Raw genomic sequence first — 16,287 nt, 5'->3', positions numbered from 1 at the left:
GAAAAAATATCCCTAATATGTACACGAAACCACATGTACATGAAATATGTATAAGATGTGCTTAGAAATGCTTAAAAACCCAAGTCTGTTACAAAGTTTCTGTATACTAGAATCCTAAAGAAATGATTTGTAAGATTTATTGATATAGAAAGAAGTATGGGCAGTCAGTGAAGCATGTTATAAAACAGTATTGTGGTGTGATTTTAATTGTAGAGGAAAAATAATGTCTGTATCTATGTATAGAAAATAGTCTGCAATAGATGATTAGTTTGGGGTAGTTGGATTTATAAGTTTATATAAATATTTTTTAAAACCCAGTATATTTTATATTTTAAAACCCAGTATGTATATGTAATATATATTTTTGTTTTATCTCTTCTGAATTTTCTGGCTTTTTTATAATGGACATGTTTGGTTTGTATAATATAAAATATGGATACCTTCTCCCTCCCCACTCCAAAGAAATTGCTTCAAATAAATGATTATTTGGAATACCCATGCTATTAATTTGAAGTTCACTTTACCATGATATTTTTTAGCCCATATGGTTGCAAATGCTTTAGATTCTTCAGTCAGTTGTTTCTATTACATTTGAGGCAAAACTATTTTTATTAAACTAAGGCATTAAAGTATAACATTGGCAAGGCAGAGCTTAGTATTTTCCAATATATCTCTTGAGATAAATGATTTTTATAGTGGTATTTTCATTTGCAAAAGTGTTAGCATCTCTGAACCATACAAACTTGAAGCACTGAACATTGTTTTCTGTTTTACTGGAACATAATGAATAATTTATGAATAGTAATAACTTTAGATCATATTATTTACTTTTTCTTAATTCTGAGAAATTCTTTGTTGCCTTTCAAAATGTTATATTAACTATATGTTAAAACCAATTTTTCTGCCTTTTGGTGTGAATTTCTTATGCCCTCAGAATAGTACCTGTTTTATAGTACTTGAAACTTTTACTTTTTATTTGTTATTTCTTAGGTAAACGCAAAGCACTGAAGTTGAATTTTGCAAATCCACCTTTCAAATCTACAGCAAGGTTTACTCTGAATCCCAATCCTACAGGAGTTCAAAACCCACACATGTGAGTATTTCTGGTAATCAAATAAAAGGCTCAACTCAAGCAAAGGTTTTAAAGTTACGGTATTTTGTGAATTTTTTTCAAGTTGAGGGGTTGGTATTTCTATTAATTTTATGGGCCACTTGAAATATTTTTATTTGAACTTAAATAGAAAAGTATTGGTGCTGTAGTCGGAAGTAGGTAAACATAATGTACCTTTTTAAAGTTCACTTGAAGGGAAAAAAATCGCTGAAGATCCAGATATATTTCTATGTTTTTAATTTCCCTCTCACTGAAGTGAGAATATTGTTTATACCTTTCCTTCTGGATTTCCAGTTCAATTGTAAGTGATACGTAGGAAGCTTAACTCTCTCCTGTAGATCTGCACAAACCATCCCCATCCCCGCTGACTAGCTGACAGAATAGATTCTCATTCTTAATAAACTGAATTCCTGAGAGATTTCCATGTCAGAGTAAATTGAACAAATGGATATATGTCAGTGTACAGGCGTCAGTGAATGTTTTCAAAATTTGTTCCCTGAATATTTGTATTAAAAACAGAAATGGTGTTATAATGTCTCACTGAAAGTAGTAGACACATGGTAGTTAATTTAAAATAATGCCTCCAGAATAATATTTTACAGAAACCTTTGAGTCGAAGTGATGTGTTAATTAATAATGTCTTTCTCCCCCCCAAAAAACTATCATGAACAGGGTCAAAAGGAGTGGTTTGTACATTTATATTCGTGTCCACACAAATAAGTTCCACCTAGTTCTGGTATTGAGAATTATAAAGCAAGTGGTGGAAAGTGTGATTAAAAAAAACTGTCAGAATACATCATTTTATAGTTTGTAATAATTTCTCAACAATTTGTATTCACACTTTATTATTAGACTACAGATATGTTTATTCTTCCCAAAGAGACACATTTATTGCTATTTTCTTTTCATTTGATGTTAGATAGGCATTGTATTTGGAAAAAGTAACAGATTGGTACAAGGATGAGTATCTTGTAGTAGGAGTGCTGAAAATGTTTTATTTTGAAAATAGCAGTGTCTAGAAGGGAGTAATGACTATATGCGTGTATCTGCTCTTAATACTTTCACCTATAACCGTGAAGAGAGTGAAAGATAATTTAAATGAAAACTGAAGTAACAGTTTGTTTGACTGGGCATGCATGGTGTCTGTCAATTTTATTGCACTGGGACTGACTGTGAGATTTCTTGTCAGAGCTCAGCCTGGAGTCCAAGCCTTTTTAGCTTCTCTGAAACGTCAAATGGGGTAATGGTTTTGAGGAAGGAAACTCTTAGTACTTCTTAGTCAGAGCTACGGCAGTAAGGAAACACTCTTAAAAGGACCTCCTTCCTCCTTTCCTAGAACTTTCAGTGAAAGCTAGTACAAAACTAATTCTTGAACATAGTCCATTTCTATTATCTTGGTTGCTAGCTGAATCGTATATTTGAAGTCTAAGAAACAAAGGATGTGCAATAATTGCTACACTTAACAGATTTTTCTTCTTCTTTTTAAGCCCTCCCCGCCCCCCGCGTCCCTCCCCCCCCTAAGAAAGACAACCTGACTCATATTTAGAACTGGAAAATCATTCACATATATTTATACCCTCATCCCTCAAGAGTTTTCTCATGTATAGGCGGTTCGTGAACAATTTTTTTTTAAATGAACAGTAAACGGGGTGAAAAAAAGCCTTTTCTAAAATTTGAGTCAATCAGATTTTTTTTTTTTTAAACCTACTTCATAATAATCCTGTAACCAGCTAGGTTTCTTATCCGTCATCTCTTCTCAGCAGGTGCTAAAAGTTTGAGAGGACAGGTCATAGGCATTTTTACTGTTTGATAGAATCTTTAAAATTTGATTCTGGTCTGTAAAAGTTTAGACCCAGACTTTGTTTGAATTTTATTGTTGCATTGGTTTATTATCTGGATCAGGAATAGCAACTACCTGCATAGATATTGGTCAAAGGCAGTTGTTTCATAACTTAGGGTGGCCTGTCTCCTCTGCCTTCCCACCCACTTCTGTTAACCTTGAATTGTATACTGTCAGGCACTAAAATCACTGTTGTTCACTGTTGAGGATACGTAGTTTGCAGTTAGAAAATAAAACCTGCAGCTTGTGGGGGCTTTGAAAAAGATATCTCTGTGCTATTATGTGTTTACGTCTTCTAAAAGACAAGACGAAAGCCCTTATTTTCTGAGAACCAACAGTTTAAATAAATTCCAAGAAGTGACAGCTGGCTACAGCAATTCGAGAAGTAAGGCATAAGGTAATACAGATTGAATGTCCAATGAATGGTGCAAGGAGGGGTAAGATCACTTTATATAAACAACTTGGTGAAAAGTTTCACAAAGGAACAAGTTTTGAATTGGGTTTGGGAAGACAGGAAGAGAACAGATAGGTGGAGAGAACAGATAGGTGGAGAATGGCATTGTGGTGAGTGTAAGTACAAGGTAAGTTTTGGGTACAGTGTGCAAATCTATGTAATTGTAGCAGAGATGTTACTTGTGTGTATTACCTATTTCTACCTCTCACTGGAAATTTTTAGCATTTTTTTTTTAATTCTTGGTGGTCTATAATTATATAAGGATATGCTGAGATTTGGATCATCTTTTCTGTGTACTGGATAAATTGTTTTAGTTTGAAGACTCATGTACCGTGTTTCCCCAAAAATAAGACCTAGCCGGACAATCAGCTCTAATGTGTTTTTTGGAGCAAAAATTAATATAAGACCCGGCATTATGTTATATTATACCGGGTATTATATTGTATCATACCCGGTCTTATATTTTATTACATAAGACCCGGTCTTATATTATAGTAAAATAAGACCGGGTCTTATATTAATTTTTGTTCCAAAAGATGCATTAGAGCTGATTGTCCGGCTAGGTCTTATTTTTGGGGAAACACAGTATCTGTTTCTGAGAAAATTTCTGCTGGTTTTCTTTTGATAGACTCCTTCATGTTTTTCCTATTTCTCTTCCTGAAATGTGTTTTTTTTGGATGTTGAATTCAAGTCCCTGGGTCTTTGAATTTTCTTTTCATATTTTTCATCTCTTTGTTTTCTTGCTCTGTATCTTAAGAGCTTCGTATTTCCTTTATTTTTTGAACCTTCTATGGAATATTCTATTTTGACAATTGATTTTAATTTCCACAAATAGATTGTGGCTTTTTCTTAGTATCCTTATTCTTTATTTATGGATATAAAATCTGGAATTTTGAAGTTCTTTTCTATCCTCTAGGTAAACTGTTTCCTCAAAGGTCAGTTTTTTTTTTTATCCTTGTGTTTCTCCTTTGTGTTAGTTTTTTTTCCACATGTCTTATAATTCTTGGTTATCCATTGATTGTTGAGGATGAGGAAATTGGAAGCTCTGGTTATTGGTGGTCAACTGGTGAGCTTGACTTTACTTTTCTGTAAATGTTTTGAGATCTGGCTGTCAGGCCATGAGTATTCTAGATGCCAGAAAGAATAGGGTCAACACACACCCTAGGAGGCCTATTTCTCTCCATAGACTATGCTTATTTTCTTTACAGACTTGCTCTTTTTTGGGGGGCGGGGGACGAGGGTGGAGAGGAAAGGAAGAACTGACTAGACCTTTTTTCTAGGAAGAATTTTAATTAACTCATCTGTTTCTAGGCCTTCATACCTTCCAACTATGGATCTTCTCTAAGATTCTTTGGGACCATTATTTATCTCTCATCTCTGCTGCATGCTTCCCTCCCACCTTGTGTTATGGGTGGTAGTTTTTTCTATTACTTTTTTTTTTAAAACAGTAAAAAGTTGTAAATATATCCCAAACTAGAGAGTGGTAAATGAGTCTGTATATATCAGTCAGCTTTAGCAGCTTCAGCAGTTAATGTGGCTAATGTTGTTTTTATCTATTCTCCATCCCCCCCGCCCCTTAGTTTTAACCCAACCTCAGACATATTATTCTGTTTATTAATATTTCAGGATGTATTTCTAAAAGACAGGGACTTACTTTTTAAAAAACATAATCACAATACCATTATTACATCTAATAGAATAAATGATTCTTTAATATCACCAAATAAGTATATAACCTCAGCTTTTTTTTTTTTTTAATAGTTTGAAGCAGGATCTAAACAAGGTGCTGCATTGCAGCCGGTTGATTAGTCTTTGAAACCAAAGAGTCTCTTCTTGTGGAGTTGATCAGTTTTGCTTTGTGTACACATTTTTATCTGCTTTCAGGCATTCAGAAATTTGTTTAAATCTCTCAGTTTCCTTCCTTAAAAAAAGAAAAAAAAGATCATTCTTTTCCTGTAAATCCTTGGAAAGTGAGGAGAGAACCTGAACAGGAAACCCTGATTTTTGATTACCATTGGTTAAAATTATAAACATTTCCAACATATAAAAAAATGAGTGTTATAATAATAGAGACTCCTATACCTACTATCTAGATGTAGCAGATGTTAACATTTTGCCCTTTGGCTCTTTAAATGAAAGATTAAGCTGTAAAACTAAAAAGTACAAGGAAAATATGTGGCTGCCTTTTAAATTTCCATCTTGATTGGCCTATTCTAGGCACTATAAGTCTTTTTAATACCCCAGGGGTATTATAACTATGACAAGCTTGTGCTAAAACCATGTTCTGTATATAAATTTGACATGGACAGAAGTAGGTATTCCATTATAGTCCGGGCTCTCATGCAGAATAACGTGTGAATGCTCTCTGTACTGAATCATTTAGGATGCTCCAAATGCAATTGTTATTGTGAAAGAACAGCCCTTTTATCTTCACAACATATCAGAATCGTACAAGAAGAAACGCTAACTTAAAAGCTAACATTGGAAATAAATAATGGTGCGTACAGATCCATTTTGGAGCTTAAGCTAAACATTTTGGAGCCCTATGTTCTAAGTCTAAGGGAATGTCTTTGTTGAGACCAAGAGGTCTTTAGTATCTCATTTGTCTTCATTACATTTGAGCAGAAAAAGGCTCACTCGTGTTATAGAACATCTAGGAAGTAGTGTTAAAGAGGTTTAAATTCCCCCAGTTAATTATTAGTACCCTTAAGTCCATGATGAGTCTACTCAGTAGAGCTTTATCTTAAAACTGGAACAGTAATTATAAATTATCAAGGCATTTACTGCTGGTTAAATTGTGAAAACTTTACCTTTTAAACTTTGCTATCTCGGATTAACAGTTTTAGTCGATTTTGGAATCCTGATTTCTGTCCTAGCATCATCACTGTCTCTGTGACCTTGAGTGTGTCACTTAACTCTGATCTCAATTCAGGCCTTGAATTAGAATAGTGACTTTAATTGTTTTATATGGTGAATAATTAGAAGAGAGAGAGTTGGGGGGGAGGAGAGAGAGAGAGGGAGAGACAGAGAGAGACAGAGAGAGAGAGACAGAGAATGAGGATCCAGTTTTGCTCTACTTTTTTAAAATAAAATCTCATGCACAAGCCTGAGGAGCTAAGTGTTGTGGGGTGGGAAAAGGCTCTATAGTATTACCTGCCTTCATTCCCCAGAATAATCCCGGGGACATCTCTGGTTAATTCCTAAGAGTGAAAACCACTAGTATACATGAGCTGAAAAGTTTTTTCATCTCTGAAAAAAATTTTGTTTGTTTGTTTTTAGTTTCAGGTGTACAAAACAATGTACTAGTTAGACATTTACACCCCTCACAAAGTGATAACCCCCCCCCAATCTACTACCTGTCTGACATTGTATATGTCTGTTACAATTCCATTGACTATGTTCCCTATGCTGTACTACACATCCCATGAGTCTACTACATATATATATGTATTGAATTATACTTGACATTCAATATTATTCAACTTCAGCTTCAGGTGTGTAGCACAGTGGTCATGCATCAACACAGGCCATGAAGTGTTCTAGTGTCCTAATAAGACAAGTGTCCATTTGGTAACCTACATAATCTTTACAACATTATTGGTTATATTCCTCAAACTGTGTTTCATATCCCCGTGGCTATTTTGGGACTACGAATTTGTGCTGTCTAATCCCTTTTGCTTCTCCCCCATCCCCTCTCCCGTCCAGCAACCATCAGGTTTTTCTCCCCTATATCTCTGAGTCTATTTCTGTTTTGTTTGTTCATTTATTCTGTTCTTTAGATTCCATATATAAGTGATATCATACGGCATTTGTCTTTTTCCGTCTGACTTATTTCACTTAGCATACTATTCTCTAGGTCCATCCATATCATTGCAAATAGTAAGATTTCATTCTTCTTTATGGCTGAGTAATACTCCACTGTATAAATGTACCACAGTTTCTTTATCCAGTCATCTATTGATGGGCGTTTCGGTTGTTTCCATGTCTTGGCTATTGTGAATAGTGCTGTGGTAAACATAGGGGTGCATATATTTTTTCGAATTAGTATTTTGGATTTCTTTGGATAGATGCCCAGGACTGGAATTGCTGGGTCATAAGATAGTTCGATTTTCAATTTTTTGAGGTACCTCCATACTATTTTCCATAGTAGCTGCACCAGTCTGCAATCCCACCAACAGTGCAGGAGGGTTCCCTTTTCTCCACATCCTGGCCAGCACATAGCCATTCTGACAGGTATGAGGTGATAGCTCATTGTGGTTTTTATTTGCATTTCTCTAATGATTAGTGACATTGAGCATTTTTCATATGTCTGTTGACATATTTTTTCATATGTCTGTTGACATATGTCTGTATGTTCTCTAGAAAAATGTCTCTTATGTCTTCTTCCCATTTTTTAATTGTATTGTGTTTTTTTTTTGGTGTTGAGTTGTATGTTTTTTATAAATTTTGGATATTAACCCCTTATCAGATATATCATTAGCAAATATCTTCTCCCATTCAGTAGGTTGCTTTTTGTTTTATTAATGGTTTTCTTTGCTTTGAAAAAACTTTTTAGTTTGATGTAATCCCACATGTTTATTTTTTCTTTTGCTTCTTTTGCCCGGGGGATATATCAATAAAAATATTACTAAGGGTAATGTCTGCAAATTTACTTCATATATTTTCCTCTAGGAGTTTTATAGTTTTTCGGGTCTTGTATTTAAGTCTTTAATCCATTTTGAATTTATTTTAATATATGGTGTAAGAAGGTGGTCCCGCTTCATTTTTTTGCATGTGTCTGTCCAGGTTTCCCAGCACCATTTATTGAATAGACTGTCTTTACTCCACCGTAAATTCTTGCTTCCTTTATTGTAGATTAAATGACCAGATAGCCATGGTCATTTCTGGGCTCTCTGTTCTGTTCCATTGATCTGTGTGTCTGTTTTTATGCCAATACCATGCTGTTTTGCTTACTATAGTCTTGAAGTGTGCTTTGATGTCAGTCATCCCCGAAAATTTTTGATGCAATTGCAGTAATTTGGAATTTTGGAATTGCAATAATTTCTATAGTGGAGTACTTTCACAAAATGGCAGTAATGGTAGAAATATTTATAGGTATAAATTACTACCCCCCCAAGTAAACCACCAACCGTGTTAAATTCTGTGGGATAATCTTTTTATTTTTCTTTACAGTTGATTTACTGCTGCAAACTTTTTTTATTGGGCAAAACATATGTAACGTAAAATTTACCATCTTAACCATTTCTGAGTGTACAGCTCAGTGACATTAAATACATTCACATTGTTGGGCATCCGTCACTACCATCTATCTCCAGAAGTCTTTCATTTCTCAGACTGAAACTCTGTACCCCATAAACACTAACTCCCCATTCCGCTTTCCACCAGCCCCTGGCAGCCAGCATTCTACTTTCTGCCTCTCTGAATCTGATTGCTCTAGATACTCATGTAAGTGGAATTACATAATATTTGTTTTTTTGGGTCTGACTGATTTTGTTCAACGTAATGTTTTCATACTCCATCTGTGTTGTAGGATGTGTCAGAATTTCCTTTTTAAGACTGAGTAATATTTTATCATATGTATATGTAACATTTTTTTTGTACATTCATCTGTTGATGGACATTTGGGTATTTCTACCTTTTGACTATAGTGAGTAATGCTGCTGTGTGAGAGAATCTTTTAAAACTTGCATTATTGTACTTCTTAAAGTTCAGAGGTATTTAATCTTTTCCTCAGTCCCACATTCTGCCTCAGTGCACCTGACAGTTGTTCATTCTCTTAAGTCCGAGATTCACTGAAGAAATGATTCTCAGCAGAGCATGTTGGGAATAGGTGTGAATGAACTGATTTTCTCTGTACCCCCACTCCTGGAGATTCACTGGTATAATTCTTCTTAAGCTGGATGTTTATAGCTGAGGTATTGGGTATTAATTCTGGAGTGCTTATTTAAAGAGATTAATGATAAATGCTGTTGAGTTGCTTGTCTACTAAAACAAATTGTTTTTGGTGTTTTAAATCATCTTTGTTTTGAGTCAGAGACTTAAGCAGACATTAAAAGATACCCCTGGATCTTGAATCTTTAGTCCTGCAAAGTTCTGCTCTTTAAAGATATGTCTGTTTTCTTTGCTTTCGATGAGTTTTCCAACGATTTCTAATCAGGCAGCAAGTTTTTGAGTTCTGATTTAGTTCAAAATATTATAGAGGTCCTTTGCCTATGTAGTGTAGGCATGTTTCTGGAAACTTTTATCTACGAATAAGGAACTATACTACTTAAAGGAAACATATCTTTTCCAGAGTGTTCTTTTTTATCACTTACAAATGAGTCAAAGTATGATTACATTACTGTTCTTGAGCAAACTTGTTTTCCCCAGAGTCAGTAATTCCCTTATTTCATGGTTCACTCTGGATCTTTTCTCAGCCTGATTACATACATATGTTGATCACTCCGTCCTTCTTTCCTTCTTTCCTTCTTTCCTTCTTTCTTTCCTTCCTTCCTTCCTCCCTCCCTTCCTCCCTCCCTCCCTCCCTCCCTCCTTCCCTCCCTCCCTTCCTTCCTTCCTTCCTTCCTTCTTTCCTTCCTTTCGAGTTGTCTCTTCATCTATACTCTGTAATTTGGAGAGGTTGCACTTTTATGCCTGCTTCATGGCTGTTGAAGGCCTATATTGCTTTCCTGGTTTTGATTCCCTGCTTCTGGGATATCATGTTTTCTTTTTTTCCTTTTTTTCCCCTCCAGTTTCCCCCTACATTTTGGGGGAGTATATTTTCTAACAGCGTTCTGAGATAAGTGTTTTTTCTTAGTAAGGTTTTTGTATCTTTGCATGTCTGAAAATGCCTTTATCTACCCTCCTAATAGATTAATAGTTTTATTCGCTATAAAATTTTTGCATAGAAAGTTTTCTTCAGCATTTTGAAGGCATTGCTCCAATGTTTTCAGTGTTCCAGGGTTACTGTTAAAAAGTCATATGCCATTGTGAATCCTGAACTTTGGAATGTGACCTGTTTTTTCATTTGTGGATTATTGTAGGGTTTTGTCTTTTTCCTGAGTATCTGAAATCTCGGTGTATCTACTTTGGTTTTATTTTCCTTTTCTTTTCTTTCCTTCCTTTCTTCTTTTCTTCCACTGAGCTCTTGCTGGACTTTTTTTATTTAGAAACCACTACCTTTCATTCTAGGATAAATGATTTATTTTTCTTTTATTCTTTTGATTTTTCTCTTCTCTAGTAGCTCTCCTACTGGAACTCAGCTTTAGCTTTTGGGCATCTTAGTTTGAATCCCTATTTTTCTTAACTGTTTTCTCCCATCATCTTTATATGTATTTTTACTTTTTTGTTCTCGTCTTTGGTTGACCTTTGTTGTTTTATCTCTCTCTCTCTCTCTCTCTCTCTCTCTCTCTCTCTCTCTCTCACACACACACACACACCCCAAAAAGTTGATTGGAATTTTTGGGATTTGACTGATAATGCTTTGTGGGATTCGCAGGTGAAGGGGAGGCCTTTGGAGGATCCCCAAATGTCAGTGTCTGGAGTTTTTTCCTCTTTTTCTCTTGGGCAAATCATTGTTTTGTTCCTCCTAAGGGGGATAAAACCGTGTCTCCCTTAATGGTGGGAAGTGAGTTATACTGGGTCGCTGAGAAGGTATACGTGTCAGACTGCTGCAGTTCTGCAGTAGACCAGAGCAGGCCAGGTGTATTTCTATTGTGTGGGCTTTTACTTAATCCACCATTCCACCTTTCTTCTCTCTGCCTGGTAGTAGTTTCTCCAGATAATACAGCCCTGGGTCACCAGCTGAGGCAGAAGAGGGATGGTGAGTTGGTTGGGGAATCTAGGAATTTAGTTGCTCCTTCTGTAGACTTAGTATTGCCCCTGGTTTTAAGCCCCACCCTTCATCCTTAACTGATGCTTCCCATTCTTGAACTTTTCTGGATTTCTACAGTACAAATCAATTTACTCTTTTGGTATTCCCTTTTGCATGGAGTTTTTAGTTTCACCTTTCTCTGCCTTGCTAAATCTCTTACTGTTTGTCCATTTACTTTTGACTTTCCAAAAATATGTTGCTATTCTCATCCAATGTGGTTTTTCCTTGTCTCTTTTACATCGTGAGTTTGTATATTTTAAAAATCCTTTTCTGTGTTTTTCATTGGTGTTTCAGAAGTGAGGGGACACTAATGCATGTTTATATGAACATCTCTTCATTAAATGGGATTTTAAAATAAAGCTTCTTGACATAAGAATTATGTCAAGCATTATATGCTTCTGTTGTAACGGATCATCTAAATATTTGTTTCTTAATTTAGAGATTTAAAAAGAGAAATGGACATGAATTAAATTCATATGAGGGAATGGTGATGGATGCTGAATGAAACAGAAAGACATAGGAAACGTCATGGTATTGTTCCAAATATTTAAATCCTAGGCAAGTCATAAACACACAATCACTACAAAGAGTAATGGGGGAAAAAAGAGTAATGCATAACATTAAGGAGCTAGGAAAAGAACAGCAAATGAAATCCAAAGTAAGTAGGAAAAAGGAAATAATAAAGATAAGAGCAGAAATCAATGAAATAGAACATGGACAAATAGTAGAGAAAAATCAACAAGTTCAAAAGGTGTTCTTGGAAAGATCAATAAAAGTGATGAGTTCCTGGATTTCTAGTCAAGATGGCACAGTAGGTAAATGGTTTGCTTACCTTCTCTCACAACCACATCAAAATTACAACTAAACTACAAAACAACCGTCATAGAGAATCACCTGAAATCTTGTGGAACCAAAGCCCTACAACTAAGGACTCACAGAAGAAGCCACCTTGAGACTGGTAGGAGGGGCAGAGACTGTGGAATGGGCTGGTCCCACACCCATGTGTGGTCATTAAAAAATTGGGAGAGATATCTTGGCTGCAGAGGTCCGCCCAGAGGAGTGAGGAGTCTCAGCCCCTTCCCACCCCAGGGTTCCAGTGCCCGGGAGAGAAGACCCATTATTTCTGGCTGTGAAAACCAGCAAAGATTGTAACTGAGTGAGATGAAGGGCAGCTAGAGTCCCAGGTGCTTCTCTTAAAGGGGCTGCATGGACTTACCCACGAATGGAATCATTGGCTCTGAGCTCCAGCACTGGGGCAGCAGCTGGAGAGGCGACAGAGACATACAGTACAGAACTGAGTTGTCTGGCGTCAGGACGGTGGCTGGAGGGGCAGCTTTCTCCTGAACAGAGAAAGCTGGCAGAGGCCATTGTTTCTCTTTTGAGCCCGCCCCCTTCCCCGTGTGCAGACACAGGCGACCGCCATATCTTGAGTCTCCATCCAGCTGGATAACGCCCTTCATTTTCCATGCCCTGATTCAAGACCCTGCCCTGCCCAGTCCTCACAACCAGTGAGCCCAAGGGTCAGTTCCTCCCATTGACATACAAAGAGCAACCAAGGCTCAACTACAAGAGGAGGGCACACAGCCCACACAGGGACACACCTGGAGTGCACAGGTCAAGTGACCAGGAATACTGCGCCACTGAGCCCCACAGCACACCGACTACATAGGCCACTCTACCAAGACCTGGAGACATAGCAGCTCTACATAGAAACATACATAGGAGGCAGCCAAAATGGAAAGACAAGAAAGATGTCCTAAGTAAAAGAACAAAATAAAGCTCCAGAAAAAGAACTAAACAAAAGGGAGACAAGTAATCTATGAGGTGCAGAGTTTCAAACGTTGGTTATAAGGATGCTCAGTGATCTCAGGGAGAACTTCAACAAAGAGATAGGAAACATAAAAATAGAGATAGGAAACAGAAAAAAGAACCAATCAGAAATAAAGAATATAGTAATGGAAATGAAGAATACATTACAGGGAATCAACAGATTAGATGAAGCAGAGGATCAAATCAGTGATTTAGAAGATAAGGTAGCAGAAAACACCCAGTCAGAAGAGCAAAAATAAAACAGAATCCAAAAAAATTGAGGGGAGTTTAAAGGGCCTCTCGTACAACCTCAAGCATACCAACATTTACATTATAGTGGTACCAGAAGGAGAAAAGAGAAAGCAAGGGATTGAGAATCTATTTGAAGAAATAATGGCTGAAAACATCCCTAACCTGGAAAAGGAAATAGATATACAAGCCCAGGAAGCACAGAGAGTCCCAAACAAGGTGAACCCAAAGAGGCCGACACTAAGACACATTATAATTGAAATGCCAGAGGTTAAAGACAAAGAGAGAATCTTAAAAGCTACAAGAGAAAAGCAGTTAGTTATGTACAATGGAGCTCCCATAAGACTATCAACTGATTTCTCAATAGAAACTTTGCAGGCCAGAAGGGATTGGCACAAAATATTCAATGTGATGAAAAGCAAGGACCTGCAGCCAAGATTACTGTACCCAGCAAAGCTGTCATTTAGAATCGAAGGACATATAAAGAGCTTCCCAGACAAGAAAAAGCTAAAGGAGTTCATCACCACCAAACCAGTATTACAAGGAATCTTAGAGGGACTTCTTTAAGAGGAAAAAAATATACAAATGAATAATAAAATGGCAATAACTACATACCTATCAACAATAACTTTCAATGTAAATGTATTAAATGCTCCAATCAAAAGAGGTGAGCAGAATGGATAAGAAAACAAGATCCTTACGTACGCTGCTTCCTGGAGACTCACTTTAGATGGAAAGACACACATAGACTGAAAGTAAAGGGATGGAAAAATATATTTCATGAAATTGGAAACAAACAAACAAAAGCTAGGTTAGCAACACTTATACCCGACAAAATAGACTTCAAAACAAAAGCTATAACAAGAGATCAAGAAGGATCCAGTAATCCCACCTCTGGGTATTTATCCAAACAAACCCAAAAGGCTGCTTCGAGGGGATATGCTCATCCATGTGTTCTTTGCAACATTATTTACAGTAGCCAAGATATGAAGACAACCTTGGTGTTCCTGAATGCATGAATGGATAAAGAAGAAGTGGTACATATATACAATGAAATATAACTCAGCCATAAAAAAGAGCAAAATCTCGCCATCTGTGACAACATGGATGGACCTATAGGGTATTTCGTTGAGTGTAGTAAGTCACACAGTGAAAGACAAATATCATATGATTTCACTTATAAGTGGAATCTAACAAAATAAACGAAACAGAAACAAACTCATACATACAGGGAACATTTTGATGGTTGCCAGATGGGAGGGTGTTGGGGGTAGGTGAAAGGTGGAAGGAATCAAGAAGTACAAATTGGTTGTTGCAAAGTAGTCATGGGGATGTAAAGTATAGGGAATATAATCAATAGTATGGTGAAAACTATGTATAGTGCCAAGTAGGTACTAGTCAGGGTGATCACTTCCTACATTATGTAAATGTCTACCTATTATGCTGTACACCTGAAACTAATATAAAATAATACTGAATTTGACTCTAGTTGAAAAATTAAAAGGGGGGGGAGATAAAGAAGAGTAAGAGGTTCAAAGTTCCAGATATAAAACGAATAAGTGTTGGGGATGTAATATACAGCACAGGGAATATAGTCAATAATATTTTAATAGCGTGGTACAGTGTCAGATTTTTGCTGGACTTATCATGATGATCTTTCTTTAGCGTAGGGGAATATTCTCAATAATGTGATAATAACTCTGTGTAGTGCCAGGTGGGTACTGTTGCATAGCTGATGTACACCTGAAACTAGTGTAATATTGTATGTTAGCTATATTTTTATAAACATCTTTTAAAAAAAGTGATGAACCCCTAACAGGATAGATGAGAAATAAAAGAGGATGCCAAAGTTATCGTCAGGAATGAAAGAGGGGATATCAGTACAGATCCCACAGATAATAAAAGCATAATAAGGAAATAAATAACTTTATGCCAAGAAATTCAGTAACCTGAGTGATATAGACAGATTCCTCGAAAAACATAATCAAAACTGAAAAAGAAATGGAAAATCTGAATATCCCTATATGTGTTAAATAATTGAATTTGTAATTGAAAACTTTCATGCAAAGGAAACTTAGGGCCTCAGATGATTTTCCTGGTAAATTTTACAAACATTAAAAGAAATAAGACTAAGCTTCCACAAACTTTTTCAGAAAATAGAGGAATAGGGAACATTTCCTAACTCATTTTATGAGGTAAGCATAACCCTGATATCAAAACTAGACAAGGGCATTATAAAAAGAGAGTACTACACACCAGTATCCCTTATGAACACACACTTGAAAATCCTCAACAAAATAGTAGCAAATTGAATCCAGCAATAAATAGAAAAGATAATATATTATAACCAAATGGCATACATCTTAATTGGGCATTTGAATATTTTTCAATATAATTTACTGTATTAATAAAATAAGGGAGAAAAATGATGTAATCATTTCAATAGATGCAGAAAAAGCATTTGACAACATGGACTATCCATTCATTATAGAAATTCTCTTTAAAGTAGGAAAAGAGGAACTTCCTTAGCTTTTAAAAGGATATATATGAAAAACCTACAGCTAATGTCATAGTTAATGATGAAAAACTTAATGATTTATCCGTATAATTGGTAACAAGACAAGAATGTCTGCACTCATCAATTCTGTTCAGTATTATACCGGAGATCCTAGCCAGTGCAATAAAGTAAGAAAAAGAATGAAAAGAAGCAAAACAGTAGCAAAACATGTATTTCCCCCCCAAATGATATGATTGTATATGTAGAAAATCTTAATTACTTTACAAAACAACTAGAATTATTAAGTGACTTTGGCAAGGTCACAAGATACGTGATTATTATTCCAAAATCAATTTAAAAAATTGTACCCAAAAAAATCCCAAAAAACAAACCCACTTAGAAAATGAAATTGAAAACAAAATGATTATAGTAGCATGAAAAACTATAAGATACTTACAGATAAATTTAATAAAAA

The 16,287-nt window shown here is 35.9% G+C and overlaps 1 protein-coding gene across 3 annotated transcripts in view; it reads left to right on the top strand.

Annotated features, from left to right (window-relative positions):
- MAP2K4 (mitogen-activated protein kinase kinase 4) overlaps positions 1-16,287 on the top strand; it is a 115,326-nt gene that overhangs the window by 32,527 nt on the left and 66,512 nt on the right. For all 3 annotated transcript variants that reach the window (XM_033090640.1, XM_033090639.1, XM_033090641.1), the window contains one exon: positions 991-1,093. In XM_033090640.1, the coding sequence (XP_032946531.1) occupies positions 991-1,093 (103 nt within the window). The remainder of the gene's footprint in view (positions 1-990; positions 1,094-16,287) is intronic.

This window comes from Rhinolophus ferrumequinum, chromosome 21 (assembly GCF_004115265.2).
Source record: "Rhinolophus ferrumequinum isolate MPI-CBG mRhiFer1 chromosome 21, mRhiFer1_v1.p, whole genome shotgun sequence".
NCBI classification, from domain to species: Eukaryota; Metazoa; Chordata; class Mammalia; order Chiroptera; family Rhinolophidae; genus Rhinolophus; species Rhinolophus ferrumequinum.
This window is presented reverse-complemented; position numbering and strand designations above follow the sequence as displayed.